This window comes from Hyperolius riggenbachi, chromosome 8 (assembly GCF_040937935.1).
Source record: "Hyperolius riggenbachi isolate aHypRig1 chromosome 8, aHypRig1.pri, whole genome shotgun sequence".
Classification (NCBI taxonomy): domain Eukaryota; kingdom Metazoa; phylum Chordata; class Amphibia; order Anura; family Hyperoliidae; genus Hyperolius; species Hyperolius riggenbachi.
The window spans coordinates 153019516-153045053 of NC_090653.1; the positions used below are offsets into that span (position 1 = coordinate 153019516).

General features: G+C 42.8%; 1 protein-coding gene across 6 annotated transcripts in view; it reads right to left on the minus strand.

Annotated features, from left to right (window-relative positions):
- Positions 1–252: 252 nt before the first annotated feature.
- The window catches only part of LOC137527132 (ligand of Numb protein X 2-like), an 80220-nt gene continuing 54934 nt past the window's right edge, over positions 253–25538 (minus strand). For all 6 annotated transcript variants that reach the window (XM_068247557.1, XM_068247556.1, XM_068247561.1 and 3 more), the window contains exons 3-10: positions 19241–19443; positions 18950–19146; positions 15248–15622; positions 13394–13573; positions 10406–10580; positions 8475–8700; positions 6411–6569; positions 253–2852 (exon numbers count right to left, since the gene is read on the minus strand). In XM_068247557.1, coding sequence (XP_068103658.1) covers positions 2717–2852; positions 6411–6569; positions 8475–8700; positions 10406–10580; positions 13394–13573; positions 15248–15622; positions 18950–19146; positions 19241–19443 — 1651 coding nt within the window. In that variant the 3' untranslated portion in view covers positions 253–2716. The remainder of the gene's footprint in view (positions 2853–6410; positions 6570–8474; positions 8701–10405; positions 10581–13393; positions 13574–15247; positions 15623–18949; positions 19147–19240; positions 19444–25538) is intronic.

The following is a 25538-nucleotide window of genomic DNA, read 5'->3' on the forward strand; positions in this document are numbered from 1 at the left end:
CTGTAAACAGCTATTTCCCACAATGCAACGAAGTTCACAGATCGGAAACTGCCAGGACCATGGTCCTCAGTTTCCTGTGGGAGGGGTTTCACCACACTATCAGCCATAAAGAGCCCCTTGATGATCAGTTTGTGAAAAGGAATAGATGTCTCGTGTAAAATGGGGCATCAGCTACTGATTGGGATGAAGTTCAATTCTTAGTCACAGTTTCTCTTGAAGCAGTCCCAGAGTGCACAAAAAAAAAATAAACAATTTCTTTTTTTAAATTCAAACTTTATTTCACAATTTTACAAAAATCTGTTTTAGCTTAATTTAATGTTCCTGAGATGTGTTTTTTTTCCTTATCAGGACTACTCAGTGCCTACTGATCTACTTATTTTAGAAAAATGCAGAGTCGAGATGAACGAGGATTTCTCCAAAGGCAAAAATTATCTCATTGTGAAACTGGGTGAGCCATTAGTGGAAATGCCATTCTGTGCTTTAGTAGTCTTGGGCCCCTTTTCCAAGAGCAGCTGAAGGTGGTGAATTCAACCCCAGTCAGCTGCTCCCGTCTGAACAGTTGCTAGTGCTCGGCTTCAAGGGGTGGACAGATTGCCCCCTATGTAGTTGCACTTCAGTACAGCCATTGCCGCACTCAGACGCAACATGAGACTGCTGCAGGTTAATGCCACCAAGTGTCAAACGTAACACGCATAGTGTTACCGAATGCTGCTATTTAGCTGCATGTAATTGCAGCTGAATGGCGCTTGTGGCCAGTGGTTGAACTGCTAGACAAACCAGATTAGAATTGTACAGAAGACTTAAGCATAATAAGCTACCTTCACCACCAATCAACACTTAAATAAGGAGTCTTCCATGGGATCACTAAAGATGTCCTCTGTCGACTGGTGGTGGAGGAGGTGGCATTCATAACTTCTATACTCTCCGGATTCTTTTGCCAGGATAGCATGCTGCTTATAAAATCTAAAGGAACCCCAAAGAGGCACACTAGGAAGGCACTTTTAACTTCTTAGCAAATGATTACTTAAACCAGAATCAAATTTGCAGCTCACTCAGTATTGAGATCAGCACATTTATACTTCAGTTTTCTTACTCTCTACCTCCATCAGACTTAGCTTTGCGATAGTGTCTGTCCATTAAGCATCAAGCTGAAAAGATATTCCTGTGGCTATGTATAGGCACCAAAGACATCCAGAGACAATAGATTTGTTGAGTTGGATGACTGTGTGCGTAACAATGTGTCCTTTAGGGGTGAACACAACATAAGGCACTACATGCAGTTACTGGGGTGCATCCATGATATCTATTGTCTCACTGGATGAAGGTGCAAAATGCTCAGGTACTACTGCATACTGCAGGAGGATCGTGCATGTTTGGGCCTTTTAAAGTCCTCATAGGAGGTTACTGAGTCAGTTATCAATTCCAGAGGTTGTACCATCCTCTATTGAGACAGAAATGACCAGAATTTTGGAAATTAACAGATTTGTTATAAAAATGGATTTAGGCTGAAATCAGATCAAGACCATTTATGTACAAAGGTTCTCTTGGGCTGGAGAACATTCTGCAAACTTGTCCTGTAATATCAAAGCCTTTTCCGCTAATAAAGTGGGGTGGGGGGTCCCTCCATTTAAAACTTGCTGTGACATACGTCAGGCCAAGGAGTCAGTTTGTAATTTAAGTTGATTAAAATAATCTTCACATTTAATTTGGCCAGTGTGAAGGCCTCAAAGAGCAGTCCAGTCTAAAGTACCTGTGCTCCAGGAACATCCATATTCTGCATGCGTATTTACCTGCAAAAAACAGGAAGCATCGCAACTCTGGAGAAGCAAACCTCAGATGAACAACCATAAACAACTGCTCTAGAAATAAGTTTGTGTGGTGGATCTATTTACCCTTAATTATAAATCAAGGAGCAGAAAATGAAATAAAGATTGTCAAAACCCTTGTAATACATGGACCAGAACAGATTTTTTTTCTCTCCACAAAACAGTAAACCACAAACAAAAATGCTTTCTGCATCCCACCTAGTCATACATGACACAGGCAAACTTTAGCCACCCAATAGACTAAATGTAGGCTAGGTTTGCATATTGTCCAGCTCACAGGAACCTTGGGAAAAAAAATCAGTTGCAATGTATCTAAGTAAAAATTAGAAAACAATGAAAGTTTACTAACATATAGCGCAAAGTCCAGCCAATGTTTGAAGATTGCTGATGTATATAACTACCAGGTTTAGATTAACTTTGTGTTTACTACAAAACCCTTATAGTACTCATTACAGCATCTCACATATAAATTAAAGGCAAAATCTGTAGGCAGAAGTTATCTTAAAATTTAAGGCAACATTACACACTGTAAAATAACAATGCTGTGTAACAGCAAACTTCATTTATCAATGACATGTGAAATCATTAGGAAGAGCTCTGAAGGTGGAAAGTGCAAGTTCAATGGATTGTCCAAATCATGAAGATCAACCCTTTTTAGTGCGTTGGGTCCCTTTAAATCACATATAAAATGTGTCATAATTGCAAGAAATGCAGTGGAGACCCATTTCATCAATGGGAAGGCTTGACATTTATGATATAAATCACCTAGACTGCATCATACCAGGATCTTATTACTAGAAACGGATTGCGGTTATGTGCAGAGCTGTAGGGAACCATGCGCACACGGTTAGGGTTTGGAACAAGAGAGTGAAGTGTGAAAGTTCCTACAATTATACTAGACTCCCGGGCCAAGAGACCACAGTCAGCGTCACCCTATTCTTCTGCTCCTTCAGCATCGGGATCAGCTCAGCATTACTCATTCCCATAGCAGAGACGCCATTTACTTCTACAATCTCATCCCCGCACCTGTAGAGAAAAAGAAAAAAAAAAAGTTACATATTGAAGAGAGGTTTCTGCTAATAGAGATGTTTGAATGTTCCCTTCTATGTTTACAGAAGCCCACCCCCTCCTTCACTGTAACCCCCTCCTTCACATTCACGGATTCCAGCTGAAACTGGATCTCATCAGTGCTAGGCATATTGTTCTTTGGGTACTCTGTAAAACTTATTTCCCAAATCCTACCTGAAAAGTCATACTGAACCAGGCCTTGCACAGATGTGGCTCCATTTAAGCCTGAAACTGCTGCCTGCAAGGTAGACTGGTACAGTTCTATAAAATGAATAGGCTACAGGCATACTGTATACCAGCAGCTCTGCATATATACTGGGCTTTTCAACAACAACAACAAATAACATTTGTAAAGCGCTTTTCTCCCGTGGGACTCAAAGCGCATAAGCATGGCTCCGACCATCGTGGTACAGGGGAAGAATTTTATAAATCTGGAAATGCCAGGCTAAACAGGTGGCTTTTCAGTCTGGATTTGAATAGCTCCAGGGATGGTGCTGTCTTTACTGGGTGTGGTAGGGAGTTCCAAAGAGTAGGGGCAGCATGACAGAAGGCTCTGTCTCCAGATTTTTTGAGGTGCACTCTGGGAGTGACCAAGTTTATAGAACTTGCTGATCTGAGGTTGTGAGAGGTGTGGTGCAGCTTCAGCAAGTCCTTCATGTATCCAGGGCCCAGATTGTGCAGGGATTTGAATGTCAGCAGTCCAATCTTGAAGAGTATTCTCCATTGTACTGGTAGCCAGTGCAGTGAGCGAAGGATCGGTGTAATGTGACAGTGGCGAGGCTGGTTTGTTAGCAATCTGGCAGCAGCATTCTGCACTAATTGCAGGCGACGCAAGTCTTTTTTGGGGAGGCCAGCATAAAGGGCATTGCAGTAGTCCAGCCGTGATGTGATGAAGGCGTGGACTAGGGTTTGAAGATCCTCTGGGGGAATCAGATGTTTAATCTTTGCAATGTTCTTCAGATGAAAGAAGGAAGATTTAACTACAGATGAAATTTGGTTTCTGAAACTCAATTCCCCATCGATTAGTACGCCAAGGCTGCGCACAAGGTTGGAGCTGTTTATGTCTGAATTCCCAATCCTGATTGGTGTTGCTTTAGGATAGAGCTGTTTTGATGGCGAGCACTGGCTTTGGACAAACAGGACCTCAGTTTTGTCAGCATTCAGTTTCAACCAGTTATCATTCATCCATGCCTGAAGCTCAGCTAAGCAGGGATGTAAAGGATTTGGAAACTGAATTAATCTGCATAAGTGATGCATCTTGGGAGTTCCTTCCTGCTCATGTTAGCTGATTCACAAATACCCTTTGTTTCAAGAAGGCAAATGTATATTTAGCATAGCTCTTTGGGTGAAGTGGTTTTTAGGTCCCTTACAAAATGTCTTTAGTCCCTTAATAAGTTATTCTGGCTTGAGCTAACTCCTTACTCTAAAATGTGCAGATTTTGCAAATAAACAGGTCAACTTCTAAAAATACATGGTATAATTAACTATTTAAAATCAATGCTTTTGAAGCCCCAAATTGTAAACATAAATTATGCTATACTTTCAAACAAAGAAAGGAAGGAAGAAAACATAATTGGGGAGCACAATTCCTTATCCCTCCTGATACCAGTGTCTTACACTCAGAATTTCAGTACAAGAGTTGTACTCAAGACAGACACAGCTCTCAGTATGTATGCCATACATTCCTTTTAAACAATACCAGTTACCTGGCAGCCCTGTTAATCTCATTGGCTGCGGTAGTGGCTGAATCACACACCTGAAACAAGCATGCAGCTAATCCAGTCAGACTTCAGTCAGAAACATCTGATCTGCATGCTTGCTTAGGGTCTGTGACTAAAAGTATTAGAAGATCAGCAACACAGCCAGGCAATTTACATTGTTTAAAAGGAAATAAATATGGCAGACCCTATATTCTTCTCACTTCAGGTGTGCTTTAAATGTGGCTGAACACACTTGCAGCGACTTGAGTAAGCAGTATTATATCTGCAAAACACGTTGTCCAAACTTTTTTTATAAACTCCCCCACAAATATTTTTTTTTTGGGGGGGGGGGGGGTTCCACCCTCCAATTGTTACTTGCCTTAACTAGGAGGTCTTTGATTAAATCATCTAGGTCTTCTGGAGTTTAATGTGGATCATGTAAGTGCAGAGCCAGGAGACTCACATGCCATTCATGACTATGACTAGGTGGTCAGCAGGTACCAAAAACATACTGTGACTTTGTATATACAACCCTTTGGCATTCAATTCCCATCGAGGCATTTGTAGGTCATATGAATTGTTTGACAAGGCATAAGCATATAAGACTTGCCACAATGAGGAATCCTCCCTCTGGGGAGAAACTTGCACTTCTGACCAAGCACACAGTTTTCCAAACAGGCCCTCAGGGCTCGTTCACACTGCGTTCTGCACGCGTCAGCGTTTGTGTTGGGGTGTTTTTGTCACAATTTTTGTTTTCCGATTCCCGGCGCTTGGGTGGGTGTTCCGTTTTTGTGAAAAGCGCTTTTCCTGAGCATTTAATTCACTCCCTGATGCAAGTTGGGAAGTGAACTCTTTGACCCGAAAAATAATAAGTGCTATGTATTTACTTAAAACGCAAACACTATCGACCCACAAAGCGATTTTGTGAGCGTTAAGCACTCTTCCAATACCTTCCATTATAGCAAAATCGCCCCCCAAAATGGTCCAGGCACCGCTGTGCTGAACGCACAGAGCAAGAACTGCTCTGATATGAACATTCTCATAGAGATTCATTGCACAAGCGTTTTGGGGGCGATTTTGAAAATCACTTGCACTCAAAAAACAGGGCAAAACCGCCCCTAATGTGAACGAGCCCTCACTGTTACATTGCTAACAGCTGACAACATGCCTGCTATGAAATGTGATAAGTAAAAGCATCTAACATGGCTTTCCACTGATCCCAGAAGCCAAAGCAAATGAGCCGATAAAGCCAGCCGCTTCAGATAAGTTCACTGGCTTCTGGTTTGACTTGCTCAGTTTAATTTCAACCTGTTTCAGAAGGGATTCGCACTGAATGATTTTGAATAATTTGCTAATCACTAGTGAGGAGTCTTACAGAATGTGAACTGGTAAGGGGGTACAAACCCATTCCCAGTTGAAACAGTTGGCACATGAAAAATACATTACATACCGCTGGTCACTAGGCAATATTTTATCATTACTGAAGTTGTAGAATGGTTGATTAGATGTATAGAGACAGGTTTGTTTTCATGGTAGTTTTATCAAAAGGGCACCACATTTACTGACTCGAGACACAAAAGTCAGGGTTAGCAAATCAAAGCTTCTAGGGGAGGATGTATTTAACAAGCAAATGTGAGAAATTCTACGGTAAGTCATTTAGTATCCCCCAACCTCCGCCTTCCAGTTGAAGTCAATTAATAGAAATTTGTGCTCATCACTAATCCATAGTCAAAGTGAAGATGAATCTATCCATTGCATAAAGTAACCAATTTCAATCCAATCAGCCATTTATTTTTGTCCAGCATTTAGCACTTACTTTAATCGTCCATCAAAAAATGCTGGTGTAGCCGGTACAATGGTTTTAATGAAGAATGGCTGATTGCCCTTGGTCTCCTCATAACCTCCAACAATGCTGAAGCCCCAGCTTTCAAATGTACTCTTCTGTAGAGAAATGTGCCGACACCAATGCAGTGAGCTGTGGGCAAGAAACACAGCCTTATTAACACTAATACAGTCATACACTACTTACACATTGTACAAAGTAACAAATATCAAGGGAGAAATATACAGACAACTGCAAACAGGAAGGCAGCCACACTGAATCCAAAAATTAGTAAGCAGTACAAGTACACAGCATGGTATGCATGTTGTCAGCAGGAACACAATGATATTTGCTAGTCAGTGAACACCAGTCAGAGCTGGGTTAACACACCTCTTCACAGGTCCTACAGGCAGCTGCCACAGAGTTCACAGGTCTGACAACCTCTCTTCGGTGTTGACTGAGTAGAACATAAAACTTTCCAGGAAATGAAAATAGCTAATGCAGTCTACAGAACTGAGAACAATTGCTTTAACATACATAAGCGTATATTGGCAGCTTCTGGACCTTGAAGTACGAGCATTAACAATCAACATCTGTGCACCTTCAAACTTTTAAGCCACCTTCCTTTCTTTTCTCCAAACTACCTTAAAGATTGTGCCCCCTTCTCCCAAGACCACCTTTATAATACACTATCCCAAAACTTTTGTGGTAGTGTTCTGTGAACTTATGAAATAAAATAAGAACTGTTTGGGCCCATGGATCAATGCTATGTTGTTTGGAGGAGGAAGAACAAGGCCTATGAAGAAAAGAACACCTTGCCTACTGTAAAGCATGACGGGGGTCAATCATGCTTTGGGGCGGTTTTGCTTCTGCAGGTACAGGGAAGCTTCAGCGTGTGCAAGGTACCATGAATTCTCTTCAGTACCAAGAGATATTGGATGAAAATGTGATGCTGTCCATCACAAACCTGAGGCTTGGGAGACGTTGGACCTTCCAACAGGACAATGATCCCAAGCATACCTCCAAGTCCACTAGAGCATGGATGCAGATTAAAGGCTGGAACATTTTGGAGTGGCCATCGCAGTCACCAGACTTAAATCCGATTGAGAACCTCTGGTGGGACTTAAAGAAAGCAGTTGCAGCACGCAAGCCTAAGAATGTGACTGAACTGGAAGCTTTTGCCCATGAAGAATGGGCTAAGATACCCGTAGATCGCTGCAAGACACTTGTGTCAAGCTATGCTTCACGTTTAAAAGCTGTTATAACTGGAAAAGGATGTTGTACTAAGTACTAAGAATGAATGTCACTTGGGGGTTGAATAAAACTGATAATGATGTGAGCACAGAAAAAAAACATTTGTGGTCGTTTCATTATAAATGTTATGTTCTATTTGTCTGACTTACAAGTGCCTCTTTGATTTAATTGTAAACAAGATGACTGAAATGATCAAAACACTCAATATCAGTGGGGGTTGAACAATTGGGAACACAACTGTATGTGGCTAGGAAGAGGATGACCCTCAAAGATTATTATGGGGTAGGTTTGTTTGTGTTTCCCAGCTATGTGTGCAACATGCTATATTCTGCAGACACAGGAATAGAATGAAATAGTCTAAAACTGAGTAACATTAAAAGCGACTTCTTAAAGTGGACCTGAACTCTTGCACAGGACATAAGGAATGCACCCTGTATGTATTTAGAGAGTTTAGCCTGTCTAATTCCCTCTCATGTGTGTCTAATTACATGTTGTAATTTGAGCTCTCCTGTGTCAGCTGACTGCCACAGCAGATACGCTCATTTGAAAGCACAGGATGTTAACAATATGTCTGCTTCCATAAAAAGCAAGAAGTAGAAATACTATAGATTTATTTTAGGATTTGTATCAGCTGTAACAAATGTTTTTGTTTAAAGGTTATTATGCTGTTGTGTATCTTTTAGAGCAGAGAGGCAGTTCTGAGTTCAGCTCCGCTTTAATATGTACATTACCAAAACAATATCACAGTTCAGACTAAAGTGACAAGATAGTGATACAAGCCAAGAGGCCTGGATGATAACAAACCTGGGAAGGCCAAGCCATTGCACCCATAGAGGGGACCAGACACCTCCAGGGTCTCTCATGACTTCTGCTGCACCTTCTGTGGGCTCCCCTTGTCGCTCTGCTGCTGGCAACTCCAAGGCCTTCAGAATCACAGTGTGTGAAGCTGCATTCGATTTTAGAGCAGACACTGCATCCATATAGGTCAGGCAAGTCAAGTCAGTTCCATTTATACCAAGGAGGATATCACCTGTGCAGAGAGGAATGATCATTCACAACAGTTCCTCACATTCTTATACAAGCTGAGATACAGACATCTGGTACGGAAGTGAACACTGCTGAAACACTTACATTGCAAATGAGAGGTCTAGTAAAAGATCAACAAAAAGCAATACTAGTAATACTAAATATACTGATTTCTTCTAGACAAAGTTCAAACATTGGTCATTCTCTGAACGAACAACAAAAGACTAATTATTCTTTGTGAATTTTTAAACCATATATTTCTAGGTAATTTTTTGGAGTTGATGCAAATTTGGTTGCAAATTCCATGGAAATTAAAATTGGAGCAGTCAAATTCATCTGTAGACCATTATGATTGATCTAATTTCAATCTGCATATGAAGTGGAATCAGGTTTGCATTAAAAAAGTAGCAATTCACGGTTCATTTCTAATTTCTATCTGTATCGGCTTTCTTCCTACTGTCAAATTCAATAAATAGTTTACGCCCGAGCCAATTGTCCTTTTCAACAGCAGAAATGGACTGGCATGCATAAAACCTAAACATCAATGTCAACATAAACCAATAACGACAAAATATAAAAAGAATCTGCTAAACTTATATTTCAAACAATACAGACTAAGCATGCATTGGACACAGCCACAATGAAGATAAGAGAACACTCCACCTCATTCTAAAAGGGAAACTCCACTTCTTGTAGTTCAATGTTATTAAAGAGTATAATTGCATTTCAAGTTGCAGCCAGCCATTGATTCCCAAACCTGCCTGAAGCCAAAATGTATTTTTTGTCAACCTGCAATCTGTACTCCGTGCTGTACGGAACGCATAGAAATGTCCCATCTTGCTACACAGAGTAATTAGCTGCAGAGTAGGAGATTGTTAAGGTGACCATACATTACTCAATGTGTGGCATCAATAATAATATATGGTGATCGAATCTGCCAGAGAGCAATGCTGCAACATGGCCACCCGATTTAAACAATTGATCCGGCAAGCTGGAAAGGTATCGCTCAAAAGACCTCGGTCATATGTGGAGCGGTGTTCGACTTCCCGACAACCAAAGGACATCACAGCCAGTGTCCTCCTTTGTGTGAGTGAGATTGGTAATGGTGCCTGTCCACTGGCGTGCTACCTCCAGTGTCTTCTCTGTATCACTGCTGGGCACCTGTACTCGTGACCCAATGGCATGTAGGAGGTCGCAGACATGCCATTGGGTAACAGGGTACTAGCGCCCCCTGGCAGCAATAGAGAAAAGACACGGGACACTGAAGGAGGTGCGCCTGCAGACAGGTGAGTTAAGCGTCCACACTCGCCACATGCCCAGGGGGTACACATTACATGAGGGAGACCTAGTTTTTTGGGGGGCACAAAGGGTTCAATCTTCAAGCAGTGGGAGGAGGTGGACTAGAGCAGGTGGTACGATCTTTGCTGGGGAAGGGACTTCCTCTCTTCTGGCAAAGAGTTACTGGATGCAGCACGTCAGGTATTTTCAATACAGTTACTGCAAAAAGTACAGATGTGCAATATTAAGAACTTGGCATTATGATGAATTACATACATTAATAAAGGGAGGATAAACTAGGGCTTTTAACGCCCCTGACAATATATGCTGACAGAGAACACGCTTATAAGACATTTACTGCACTTCTAAAATATGCTATACTACCTTCATGTTGCAAGTGAAACAAAAGTGAAGACCAGTGAGAGAATTACCTTTCTTTATTCTGCCATCCCTGAACAGACAGCCAACCGGCTGAACGCTGGAGACATAGATGGGGAGCTTGTTCCTATGATCCCGGCCTCCTCCTATAGTAATTCCTAGAGACTCTCTTGGCTCTTTCTTCAAGGTCATAGTCTTCTCCAAGCCAGGATATCCTACAGGCTGATCCTGCATAATATGAAGGCCAGGGATAAAAAAGTACATAATTATGTTTCTGCAGGTGATCATCCTCCCTCAGGATAGAACCAAAGTTACTGAGATATGTGCTTTCAATGCAAGTGAGATACGGGGATACTCATTCTGCATTCTCCCAATATTGCAGAAAGTGTGGAAGAGGCTTTCAGCTTTATCTCTTCCACACAGAGGTGGAGGACCTGCAGGTAGCATTGTCAGGCAGAACATGGCACTAATGGACAGATGCTTGGGGTACACTTAGTCACTGGAGGGGACAGCAGGGCCTATACCTAAAACACAGACACTGGTATGGGTAGCAAAGCTTTAGAGCATAGTGGACTTTAAGAACCGTACTAGCTACAAGGGCCTGAGGAGCACCTGGGTTTTGTGATTGCTCCTTGTGCTCTGCAATACTGGATGCATTGCTGCTAACCGAGGCATGACAAGACGTATAGATGCCATCAGTGGAGCCTGTGGTGCTCACTTTTGCAGCCTTCTGAGGAGGCTGGTGCTCACCAGCTTTCAGTGGACCTGTGAGGTATATTGTCAAGTACAAAGTTATTGCTCAAAAGTGTACTGAGGGGTGTAGAGCAGCTGTCTGAGAACACAGAGTACATGGTGATTTTTCAGTGTGTTGTGCACACACATGCACAAAATTTGTCACCTGCAGAGATTGGGGCTCAATCCCTTAGCTGACAGTTTGGAGGAGAGTGCAATACAGACATGTTGTGAGGCTACAGCCTGGAGGGGTAAAGAGGAGGTGCAGTTTGCTCCATTGAGATGACCCAGCATTCCAGACCCCTTTGCCAGGTGCATCGGGGCAGCTATACACATGCTAGTTTCTTGGCAGAGATGGCATCGGCCAAGAGTCCTTTAGCATGTGTAATGGCCTAAGAATGTGAAACAAAGTCTTCTATTTCTTTGTCCTAAACGTGTGACTGTGTAACCATAAAATCCCAAAAACTTAAAACATGGATTTTGTTTTGTGAATCCCAACACCGTAAGACAAATATTTTAGTTTTGAAGTGTTGGTAGTGGTGGGCAAATCCTTGTTTTAGTTTTACTGCAGTTAGTTTGCGCATCCATATTGCTGACTTTTCTAGAATTGCTGTACTGACAGGAAGTGGTTAAGCCTACTACAACATTTAAATCCATTACTTCTGTCCATTTCTGTCTCCAAAACAAAGTAATATTATGCATTATTATGTCCTTATAGAACATTGGCATCTCCATCAGACTAAGAGTGCTCTTCAACTCAGTAATGTGGGTTTTGGATTTATAATCATCAAAAAGTCATTCACTCAACTGTGATCTTTACTGTCCCTAATTTGGCAGATAGGAACATGGAACACACATGGTCACAGTACCACTCTTTGCCAGTGTACAAGACAATGATTGGTACCCTCCTGCATAGACCTTCTCCAACAAACTAATGTAACAGTCTTTATCTGCTGCTTTCTTTCACTAATGAATCGCTTAAAGGCTCAATCTGTTGACAGGTTGATCGACTTTATTTGAATTCTTCCTAACAATTATTTTCTGCAGAGGTTCTATGCTATTGTACTAACTTCTTTAATACAGATGCATAAGATTGTATTACCCATTGTTCTTATTTCTGTATAGTTATACCCTTGCTCTAAATACGAATATACTGTACATCTTTATCTGCATCTTTAAGATTTTTGAAATCAGTGACATCTATGATGTGCATCATTTGCAAAGCTATTGCAGTGCAACCCACGCTGTCTGGAATAGGTTAAATGGATTACATATAGTAAGATAATAAGGCAGGGGTGGAGAAATTAAGATGGAATTCAAGAGCCAGTCTCTTCATGTCAGTTGCTAGTAAATTAAATAACAATTCTAAAGTTAGTTCCCAGCTATAATTATTAAAGAGGAACTCCAGTGAAAATAATGTAATAAAAAAATTGCTTCATTTTTACAATAATTATGTATAAATGATTTAGTCAGTGTTTTCCCATTGTAAAATCTTTTAAATCCCTGATTTACATTCTGACATTACATGGTGATATTTCTACTGTTGGCAGGTGATGTAGCTGCTGCATGGTTTTTGGCAGTTGGAAACAGCTGTAAACAGCTATTTCCCACAATGCAGCAAGGTTCCCAGACAGGAAACTGCCAGAAGTACTACTCAAGAGTTTCTTGTGGGAGGGGTTTTACCACAATATCAGTCATACAGCGCCCCCTGATGGTCTGTTTGTGAAAAGGAATAGATTTCTCATGTAAAAGGGGGTATCAGCTACTGATTGGGATAAAGTTAAATTCTTGGTCGGAGTTTCTCTTTAAGAAACCTAGTTACCTGGCTCCGGGGATCTCTTTATTCCTGAAGAAACCCTAAGAAAACAGAGCCCTGCCATGGAGTTGCAGTACAGGTAGTCCCTGATTAACACACAAGATATGGGCTGTAGATTTGAACCAGTCCATAAGTCAGAACACTGTGCCATATCTGTTCCCTGTACCTCTAATATTCCCCTCTGTGCCACCTCTGTCTCCTGTATTCCTCCGTGTCCCCCTGTGTCACACCAATCCCCCCCCCACAAACACTACAAGGTATTTGTGAAGAAAAAAAATGGACTTGTTCCGGCAAAATCAAATTTCACATTTTCAGACAGTTGGTATGTTGGGTGTTCCCAAGTTTCTAGGGGACTACCTGTATTTGCATTACAGATGCTCTAAATACATTTTAGTAACAGCAAAATCTGCCATTAACTGATTTTTGGCATTACAGACAAGCTGCTGAGGCATTCCTCGCCTGTGTTTGTAGAATTAATGGGAGGAACACTTACCCTCTGAGGTGTGGATCTCCTTCTGCAGGACTGCTGGCTCTGCCTCCGGCGTGCATGGACAGGGCTTCCTCCATTGCTGCTACTGCTGCTGCTTCCTGAGGAGGTACCCTCTTCAGTCACATCCATGGCTGCTGGTGTGCTTTGTCTGAGAACCACAAAGTTCACTCGGGCTTCACTCATCTGGGAAACAACATTGAGAGCATGTTAGAAGTCAATTTTACCAGACAGCACCTGTCGCACTTACATAAAAAAAGACATGCTTGTGAATATAAAGGCAACGTCATCCCAAATGAATATTTCACTTTAGTTGCAAGTAAAATATTTTACAGACATTTCATACCTCCTGTTGATTGTAGGGACATGATTATGAAAATAATGTAAAGAATAAAAATTGCAAATTTTTTTTTTTTTTTACAACAATTTATAAAGGATTTACTCAGCGTTTGCCTAATGTAAAATCCTTCCTCTCCCTATTTACATTCTGAAACTTATCACATGGTGACATCTTTAGTTCTGCCAGGTGATGGCTTGCGGTTATTGAGCGTTCTATGCACAAAGGGAGATATTACTTGCTTGGCAGTTGGAAACATCAGTTATTTTCCACAATGCAACAAGGTTCACAGACAGAAAACGGTCAGGACATCACACTGTGGGTGGGGTTTCACCACAATATCAGCCATACAGATGACAAGTAGCCTATTGGGCCAATCAAAGTGCAAGGATCACATCCTTCCAATCCACGAGAACGATGGGGCTTATTGTGGGCTCATAGGAGCGGCCGGTACTTTACAGGGAGCAACGCTAAGTTAGCAGCGCATTTATATAGCGCCCTCTTCCGCAGCGCTGTACAGATCCAATGCTTAGCTACATTCTGGCAGCCTGTTCTGTTCTATGGAGGGGGTATAAGCAATGCTCCACAGCAGGAACAGTATTTATATAGCGCCAACATCTTCCACAGCACTGTACAGAGTATATTGTCCGGTCACATAACTGTCCCTCAGAGGGGCTCACAATGTAATCCCTACCAGAGTCATATGTCATAAGTCTAGGGCCAATTTTTAGGGGGAAGCCAATTAACTTATCTGTATTTTTTTGGGGGGGGGGGTGGGAGGAAACCGGGGTGCCTCTGGGAAACCCACACAGACATGGGGAGATCATACAGACTCCTTGCAGGTGTTGACCTGGCTAGGATTCGAACCGGGGACCCAGCATATTTGCCTATTTAATGTCTAAAGGGATGCAGAGGAAACTTATGTATAGGCCCTGCTCCTGTGTTTCTGTGTGTTCACTTTCTGATGTCCCAACCTAGAAGTACATCAGCACCAATGGAGTGAGTTGTTAGATGGGGTGGCTCCTCATCTTATGCCTGTCCATTTTACCAAATAGCTGTATGTTATCTTACTGACAGCTCCAGGCTGGTCACAAATATTTGTTTTACTGCATACTCTAATCTTTGTGAATTGACTTTTACGGAGGTGTTTTAGTTTCTCAAGCAGCAACAGCCTGAACTGACATTTGATTGAATGTTTGGTAAAATCAGCTGTTTTCTGCATTACCAAATGTGGTAATGATTAGTGAATTGAAGCCAATGTAAAGAAAGAAAATGTATCGAGTCCAGCAGAAATATCTCATATAAAAAGCTAGAATCAACAACTACACAGAAATCTCCATTTTGTAGGAGGAGCTCATGAGGAGAGAGTAAACATCACCATGGTGCAGCATCTTCCTACTCAACCCAATCACCTTTGTGTTAAAGTACACACAGAAAACCTACAATCTCAAAGTGCGTTATTATAAATCAGAACCTCTAACCAACTGCCTGTGCTGAGAAAACACTAGGGTGGGGACTATTACCTGAATGATCTGTGCTGCCGTCTCTGGGGTTCCTTGTCTCAAGTCATGCCCATTAATGGATAGCACTTTATCATTACATCTCAGCCTCCCGTCCTTTGCAGCCAATCCTCCATCTAACAAATCCAGAACAAAAACTCCAGGCTCCTCAGTCTTCCTGACCAGCTTGATTCCGAGAGGTTCAGACCGATCCCGTTTCACAAGTGCAACCTGGATCACCTCCTTACCCACACTGGGCACAGCACTGGCTTCTGCACGCTGAGACCTCTGAGAGAAGCCTTTCTCTTGGAGCACCGTGAGGTACAGGATAGATGACGGCTGGCGAAGTAAGGCAATAGCTTGGCTGTGGGACACATTGCTAATGTTCAATCCATTAACCTGGGAAATGTAAAAACAAAATCCCTCAAACAAAATTTATAACGATGATTGCTTTGCCACCTGTAACACCACGCTGATTGTACAGTCAAGATTGAATCATTAGTGGGCACCTTAACACCAGTCAAAATTGTTCTGTTGTACTAGGAACTGTAGTACAACAGAACAATTGTGACTGGTGTTAAGGTGCCCACTAATGATACAATCTTGACTGTACAATCTCACCATGACTATGCAATATGAGGGACTACCTAAAGTATCTATTCAAAAGAATAATCACTCAATTTACTTTCTACTACATAGATTTGATAAATTGTACAGTCAAGACTCATTAGTGGGCATCTTTAAACAATATGCAAAGCTTTTGTAATAGAAAATAACAAAAAGATGGCAAGAATCCAGAAAACATCTCTTTACGAAGCAAGTGACAGATCATTTGTGCTTCAGACTGTTAGGACAAATATTAGTAACATTCATAGTTAAATGCTATAAAGTTCATAAGATTAAATAATGTCTTACTTTATTCTGAATGTATAAACTCTGTATAGGTTACGAAATATGTAGCCGCAGTGATTTAGTGCACTACAAGTAAGTACTGTTTATAGTTTAACATTCTTCCACCCTTCTCAACATCATAAAGGTGTCTATAAAACTAGCCAATTTCAAGCCAGATTAGATGCAACACAAAGAGGACTATTCTCTCCCGGACAATCCAGATTTTTATTATGATGTTGATGCTCTAAATAGAGCATATTTCATATTTAACTAGGAAAGTCTGTGAGAGAGATGGCAAACTGATGTGGCTCAGATATAAACAGCCCTAGTCCTATACCGCATTTAATCAAAGGTCTTTATAAGCAGCCTCACGCACCTGCAGCCAGGGACATGCAGCTTACACATGTAAAGCCCCATACACTCTAGATTTTTGTTATCAGAGATAATTTTGATTTTCTCTGGAAAAAAAAAAAAATTCTACCATGAATAATGTTGTCCCAGGACGTCTTACAGGCAGACTGCTAAACAATAAGAACTATTGTCTAGTGCTGTTCTTCCCCACTGCTCACTCATGAGCCTGTACAGGTATAATAGACAAATTTATAACAATTAAAAAAAATACCTTGTTAAAGGAAGCCTGTCTAACAACATATCCCCTGATGAGTGCAGCAAAGCACAAAAAGTAACTGATTTTCCTACTTCTCCATGATGGTGACAGCCATGTTTGTTTTCTCACAGTACTTAGGGCCTTTTTCCAAATCTGACGTGACACCCATGCTGTTGCAAAGACGAATCACTAAAGCTGTGCCACGCATAGCTATAGAGATTCAGGTGTGTGCTGCGCTAAACTGACATGCTGTCCAAAACGCACCAGCATGCAATTCGGAGGGCAAGCCTGTTAACTGAATAGGCAGCATTTTCCCACATGTGGGGAAACACTGTGTACAGTATTCCACACTAGTAGACACGGGCCCTTTGTGCACACTATGCAATGTAGGGGGCCGTGCATTTTTATAACACTGCTCTCTGTTACTGCACCAATGTCATACAATAATACTGAATAGGATAGCGCTGCATCGCACATCAAAACGTGTGCAGCAATGCATTGTTGGTCCCACATATGCCCTGCACAGCACTCCAGTAGTCGGTTTTGTCTATGCACTGTCTGATGTACTAGTATACAAGGCCGTGCAGAGGGTCCTTAAGTGGGAGGTGCTCAAATTTAAAATAGGGGCCTTGCAGGCCCCCCAATGCACAGTAGTACCTACAAGTGGTGGGGGACCTTACCCCCCCCCAACCCCCTTACCCTGCAATGACATGTGACTTTCAAACCTCCCCCCCCCCCCCCCCGGCTCTCCAACTGTCCCAAACCATCCCCCTGAGCCCCTCTGCTTGAAACATACATTCATTCACAGAAGCGCTGGCTGCACCGCATGGTTCCCCCTCCTTGTTTCTGGCTAGGGTGTGTGTGTGTGGGGGGGGGGGGGGGGAAGGGGGTATTGGCTGTCATGTGGTTGCTGAATGCAGATGCTGGCTGTCATGTGGGTACAGGGTGTGGGTACAGGGTGTCAAATGGGTCCTGGCTATGGGTGGATATTGAGTGTCATGCGGGTGTTGATCGCAGGTATTTCATGCCATGTGAGATCTTGGTGCAGGTACTGGGTGTGACAACGTTGCAAATACTTAGTGCCATGCCTGTACTGGGTGCTGGCTATGGGTGGGCATTGGGTTTTAAATGCAGGTACTTTGGGTGCGGGTACTGGTTAAGTGGGTGCTTGGTGCAGATAGTGAGGGCCATGTGGAGGCTGTGTGCAGGTGTGAGTACTGGGTGCAATGTCAGGCCTGGGTGCAGGTACTTGGTGTCATGTGGGTGTTAGTCCTAGGTGCCAGCTATAGGGGGAAGGGGTGTGGGTGGATGTTGAGAGACGTAGAGGTCAGTGTGGGTGCTGCAGGAAGGGGAAGTCACTGGGGGTACTGGGGGAGAGAGAGGTCAATTTGGATGCTGGGGAGGTCACTATGGGTTCTGCTGGGGACAGGAAGGGAGCTTCTAGGGGAAGGAAAGGTCAATGTTGGTGGTGGGGGAGGGAGAGGTCGGTGTGTGTGCTGGGGAGGAGGAGGTCAGTGTGGGTGCTGGGGGAGGCAGGATCATTGCAGTGCTAATGCTGGGTAGGGAGAAGTCAGCGTGGGTCCTAGGTGGATGGGGGGGGGGGGGGGGGGGTTACCATGGGTGCTAAGCTGAGGGAGAGGTCACTGCTGACAGGGAGACACCATCTTATCTGCTCCTACACAGCTGTGGGGATGGTTACACTAGGATTCTTGTATAACACCTCATTACTCCAAAGTGTCCAGGGGTGGGTGGGGTTTCCCACTGGCAGTGGACGGGGTTTATCACGACTGGGGCGGGGCTTTGTTTTCACCACCAAAAGGGTGGTGAAACGTGCCTGCTAGTATAAGACACAAAATGCATTGCTGAAATCTGCATAACAATGTGACAATGTGGACAAGCTGTTGGGCCTACATCTTTCTTATAAGTGTTGGTGCTTCCTCTCTGCATGTATAGTGTCCATGTTATTGTATCAGTCTCACACAGGGCTTCTGTGAGACAGATCTAGAGATTATTGCATAGGCAAAGTCACCTGACAAGACAGGTAACATTTTCTATAAGGATTGTTAAAAGCCTAGCGGTTCAGAAATATATGCAATTTTTTATGCTGGAGTGGAAGCTAACTAACTTGTGAACCACTCCCCCCCCCCCCCCCCACACCACCACCACCTATAAACACCCTCCTCTTAGGGTCTTGTGAACCCTTCCACATATTTATGCAGCTTGCTTACCTCTAGAATATGGTCTCCAGGCATTATTTTACCATCAGTGGCAATCAGAGAGTCTTTCAGCACTTCCTGCACCACAATATTGCCCAGAGGAGTGTCTCGTCCACCCACAATGCGCATCCCAAGCTCTTCCTCAGAGTCATCACGATGTATCTCTACAGTGCTGGTCTCTGCTACCAGACTCGTCCTGTGTGGCTGATCTGAGAACACAGGAAAACAGAATATAGAGTGATGAAGACAAAGAATGAAATACCACTACTGTACAATAAATCCATGTTGATTATAGCAAATCACCATCATCGTGTTCGTCAAATGCCGGATTCACAAGACCTGGCTCAGATGTGCCAAGTGCCACCACTGCAGCAAGGGAGGATTCTGCCAGGACACTGGAGATATTACTTGCTTGGGAGCCTTCAGACTCACGAGTAACTTTTCCCACACCACTAGGGGCGCTCCTCTTCTCTCTCTCCGCCCTATATTTCCTGAAGCCTGCACACCTGTTGAATAGCAGACACATAGGTTATGGTCGGTTAGTTGGCGGGACTTAAAGAGAACCTGTACTGAGTAAAAATATTTAAGATAAACATGAGGTAACTTCAAATGAACATTACATAGTTATCTTGCCATCAGTTCCTTTCAGAAGCTCACCATTTTCTTCTGACAATAATCCCTTCCAGTTCTGACAATAGAGAAAAACTGATGTACCAGGTAATGTCCATGTTTCCCTATGGCTCAAGTGGGCGATGTTACAGTTTAACTGTGTGCTGACCAGAAAGCGGTTATGGAGTAATGGCCATTTTCAAAATGGAGGACAGAAAATTCCCTTGATCACAGTGAACAAACAGGACGCAGGACAGGAGAAAGAGATTGAGGAATAGACTACACCGGAGGTAAGTGTAACTTGTGTATGCTTATTTTGACTTTAAGGCCTCGTTCACATCATTTAGCACAGATGGCTGTGCGATCGGAACGCAACGCGTCCAATCGCACGCCATCTGCGCACCTATGCGCTGCGCTGCAGATCCCATTCATTACAATGAATGGGATCTGCGCTGCGATTCACAAAAATGCGTGCAGTACGCGATAGCGTTCTACCGTTCTTGCGTGTCGCACACTATACGCGCTGCCAAAATGCGCACGGCAGCGCGTATAGTCTGAACGAGGCCTTAATTTTCAGTTCAGGTTTTCTTTAAGTCAGCATGTTTCTTTCTCAGTACTGTAATACAGATGGGTGTGTGTGTGTGTGTGTGTGTGTGTGTGTGTGTGTGTGTGTGTGTGTGTGTGTGTGTGTGTGTGTGTGTGTGTGTGTGTGTGTGTGTGTGTGTGTGTGTGTGTGTGTGTGTGTGTGTGTGTGTGTGTGTGTGCGAATATGCAATAATAATAAATCTTAAACATCAAGTCATCACACATAAGAATACTCGACTTAGAAGTAGAGATAATACTATCAAACATAAGCAATGACTTATGGTAACATTGGAGCATTGAAGTGTACCTAATCTGACATGAGATAGACGTGGGTACATTTGGTACAAATCATACTAAAAATTTGTGTAAGGGCCCAGTTTTATGTATTCTTTATTGCAAGGGTGCTGTGTGTGTGTGTGTGTGTGTGTGTGTGTGTGTGTGTGTGTGTGTGTGTGTGTGTGTGTGTGTGTGTGTGTGTGTGTGTGTGTGTGTGTGTGTGTGTGTGTGTGTGTGTGTGTGTGTGTGTGTGTGTGTGCACTATATACTAGTGCTGTAGGTATGCAAATCAGACAGACAGTCAAGTAGCAGTCCAATGCAGCCCTGGCTCTCCTGAAAAGTAAAACAAAAGCCAAAATACTTCTGACTTGGCTCAATAAAACCCTCTAACAAGACAGGGCTGTAAAACTCAAAGCCCATTTGTTTTGCAAATTAAGCATATATTGTGTCACAATAAGGGTTGATTCACACTACAATAATGCAATGCTATGGGGGATTTTAAGGCTTCTTTTCTATGGACAGTTGATAGGCAGTGAAATGCCTCTCAAACTCTCAACTGCTTGCTGCTGCCTGGTAACGCTTCACTGCTGCCTGGAAACTGCTTGCTGAGCACACAGTTCAACTGCACATGGGAAAAAAAAAAAAGAGGCCTTACAAAAATCACTCCAGTGTGAACACACACATAGTAAAACATTAGCAAGAGCTTTTAAAATCACAAAGCACTTAGAAAAGCTTTTGTAGTGTGAACAAGCCCTTAGGGCCATTTCAGACGAGCAGTTGATAGGCAGTGAAAAGACTGTCGAACTCACAGCTGCTTGCTGCTGCCTGGTAAATGCTTGCTGCTGCCTGGTAAATGCTTGCTGCTGCCTGGTAAATGCTTGCTGCTGCCTGGTAAATGCTTGCTGCTGCCTGGTAAATGCTTGCTGCTGCCTGGTAAATGCTTGCTGCTGCCTGGTAAATGCTTGCTGCTGCCTGGTAAATGCTTGCTGCTGCCTGGTAAATGCTTGCTGCTGCCTGGTAAATGCTTGCTGCTGCCTGGTAAATGCTTGCTGCTGCCTGGTAAATGCTTGCTGCTGCCTGGTAAATGCTTGCTGCTGCCTGGTAAATGCTTGCTGCTGCCTGGTAAATGCTTGCTGCTGCCTGGTAAATGCTTGCTGCTGCCTGGTAAATGCTTGCTGCTGCCTGGTAAATGCTTGCTGCTGCCTGGTAAATGCTTGCTGCTGCCTGGTAAATGCTTGCTGCTGCCTGGTAAATGCTCACTGAGCACGCAGCTCCACTGCCTATGTGAAAGGGCCCCAACATGCCTGAGACTAATGGGATTTTTACAGTTACTTGCCTACCAGATATTTTAAATAAACTACTAATGCTTTATCACCAGTTTCAAGAGCAATATTTACATTTTGGGGAATTACTGTAATCCATTTCTCCAGCAAACAAAACTGTTTAACCATTGATAAATATAGTGATAAAGCTGTGTAGATAAAATAAAAAATAAAAAAAAATAAAAAAATCACCCATTAATCTGTGTCCAATACTACAGTTTAGCAGATCCTTAGGGCTAATTTCCACGGGCAGTTGAACTGTGTGCTCGGCAAGCAGTTACCAGGCAGCAGCAAGCAGTTGCCAGACAGAAAAACGAAAAACCCCATTAAAAAAAAAAAAAAACATGATTTGCATCTGCATGTGGACACAGCCAGGCTCAGATGCCATGGGGGCTGCCTCTCCATTGCCAGTACCAAGTGCGAGCAAGCTCCCAGACGGTGCAAGGGAGCAGCTAACAGGCGGTGAGCTAAGGGGGGGGGGGGGGGGGGGTTAGAGGAGGCAACGGAGAGAACACCGTGGTTAGGTCTACGGTCCTCTGCTCCTAACTGCGGCAACAACCTGTTGAGTAACATAAATCTGTACATCTCCCAATACATGTCACATGAAATGCAGAATCATTTAAAAGCTGATGGAGGTATGCAGCACAGTGAAGAGAGGACTGGTTTGGTGCTGAAGCAGGTGCTCTGGTGATAGCACTCTAATATGGCACACCTGTTAATGGGGGTGGGGTGCTGTACTTGAGTATATGAATTCCCAGGTACCGGACACGCAATATAAGTATATGGGAGTCACGCCTGGTATAGTAAACCGTGATATAATAGAACTTCTGTAAACCTGTTTTTTGGCCCTTGCGGTATTCTTTATTCGGCTATAGTGGAAAAGGAACAGGCGCACGCGTCATACGTCAATTGTAGACCCATGGTTGGTGGGCTGTGGGAGGGCTGGCAGCCACTTGTAACCTGCTTGCTATCTGCACACTACTCTGGGAATGCATGGATTACTTCAAAATCGCCATCCGGTGAGATATACACTTCCTGTATAAGCTGCTACCTGATTACTTAGGGAACTGCCTGCCTGTCATGTATGACTTGCTTGTGGATGGCTGCTAGGTACAGTATCATCCAGGCTGCACAGAAATGTGGACAGAGGTGCTGTTGTATCTGCATTAACTAGTGAGACCTTTGCTTCCTGTGCAAGCTGTTGCATTATTATTACATGCAAATCCCTGTATATTGAGCATTGTGCATTTTGATAAACACTGTCTGTGCTCACTTGCTGAAGCAGGGACGGATCTAGACCAAGTTGCCCCAAGTTGCGCCTGGGGCAAGGTCAGGTTTTGGCGCCTAAACTGCCATTCCCCATCCAAATTTTGCCGCCTTTTTAAGAATTCAACAAACTGCGCCTGGGGCAAGAGACCTGCTTGCCCCCCCCCCCAGATCCGTCCCTGTGCTGAAGCAATGAAAAGAACTAATGATGAGAACTAATAACTAAAGGCTGAAAATGTAAATGGAAAGTTGATAGTAGAATTGAAGTATAAAAAGACCCATGGAGCACTGATATGCATGTAGCAATTTTCAATAAAAGTGGTATTTTATATTAATACCTGGAGCAATTCAGAATATACTTCCATGAGAGAGCAAACATTTTGTGTGCAAATTACCCGCTAAACGGGTTGTGTGCTTTTCACAAACACGTGAAATCACTGCAAGCTAAATGGTAGGGTCCTAGAAATTAGTCCAATCTGCTCTTGTGGAAAAGATATGAATTGCACATTGACAATGCCAGGCTAAGGTCTAAATTACAAGTCACATGTGCTCTGTCGTTTCCAAGTCAATGGCTCTGAGTTCAACAACAAGTACCATGCACAGCACTATGTGACTCTGGAACAGCTTGATATTTACAGAGCAGTCTCTAGGACTGGCTAAGAAATCATTAATCAAGGCTGTGGACTGTGCAGCGTGCCCTTCATGTTCTATGCTCGCTAGCAATACATTTACTTTACACAGCTACTGTAGTTCAAAGATTATCCTGGAACAATTCTTCATAAAGTTCAAAAGGCAAACTGCGCAGAACGTCTATCATTTCACGGAAAAGGTCTCTGAGATCTGGCCATTTTCAGAAGGTATCATGTTTTATCTAGTGTACTATAAAAAGTTAACACCATAAATAAGTGTACATTTGTATGATAATGAAATGTTTTCCAGAGGTTTGAAGTACAGTACACCTGTCCTGAGAGAGATATGGAGGTTGTGATCAGGACATCCTTCTATAACGCGGCAAACTGAGGTTTTGTTTTTGTTTTTTTAAAGTGGATCCTATTTTTAGCATTAGTATTCGCTGCCTGTGCTGAGGGGAGCAAAAAATGAAACCAACAGGTATGTTCCTGCAACATACTGAGCCTTAGATGTCAGTGTTTCAGGAATTCCACAGGCCATTCTGTACCAGAACCAGCATGGTAAAATTCTGGATTTCTCAGAAGAGGTGATAAAAGAGTAGTGCCAAATAGTTCCTCTGAACATTTGCCTTGGGTGATATTTACAAATACTGAGGTGCTGAGGCAAGATATGCTTCAGGGTAGGTTTCCACTAGAGGCATACAAATCTGTGTCAGAAATTGCGTACACAAATTTGCCTACATATGCAAATTCGCATGAGTATACATTTTTTTTTATGCGCTGTAACAGCTGATTTTTTTCCCCCCATTTTCGTTTCCATTGATATGAATAGAAAGCACATGCGAAAACACACAAAAAACATGCACGAATTTCCTAACAAATATATTGCGTGCAATTTGCGTTACCCTGCATGCACTGTGCAGAAACTGATCACACTGCTGATAACACTGCTTCCACTATGTGGAAACAGGCCCATAAATTAGATTCTATTAGATGTATGACATGTATGGTAAAAGCACACAAGCAGCAATACAAATGTAACAGATATTCTCCGATTCCCCCTTCCTTGTCCAGTACTAAAAAACAGATTTAATTTCTGAAATTCCACTTTAACATTATATATAGCAGATATTTTATCAATAAACACACTTTTTTATTATTATAGTAGAATCTTGTTATATTAAACTCTGATATAGTAAGCCTCTGGATAAACTCAGTCCCCAAGTCCCAGCAACTGCATCTGTATAAATATACAACGTATGATCAATACTGATATAGTAAAACTATATTTCCTGGTTTCTTGGAGTTTACTATAAATGGATTCTACCGTATTATACAAACTCTTAACCTGCATCCAGCATGAAGCATGATGTGCCACCCATAGCTGTACCATGCTCAGATGATGCACTGTAGAGTAAGGGCCCATTTCCACTAGCTGCATCACCGCGATCATCGCACCGCATCCAGCCGCAGGCGCCTCCGGAAGTCTGGATGTGACTTCCTGTTCACGTGAAAGGGGAATCGGGCGTCTGCTGCGATAATCTGCAGCATGCTATCCTTAATTTTCCCCGCACCGCAAACATAAATTCGCATCAATTTAAACTAATCCATTGACCTGCATCATGCAAGTCTATCCATGTGGGATTTACATACTGATCAGCCATATTACTACTACAGACATTATCAGATTACAGCAGCACCTGTCAAGGGTTATGATACATGAGGCACAAAGCGAACAGTCAGCTCATTGTTGGAAGGAGGAAAAAGGGCAGGCATAAGGATCTGAGCAACTCTGACAGAGGCCTAATGGTGATGACTAGAAAAATGGGTCAGAAGATGTACAAAACAGCATACAGTACTTTGTTGCCCACTTCCAGGATGCAGTGATTAGTTCCTTCTAAAAGTGGGCAGAGC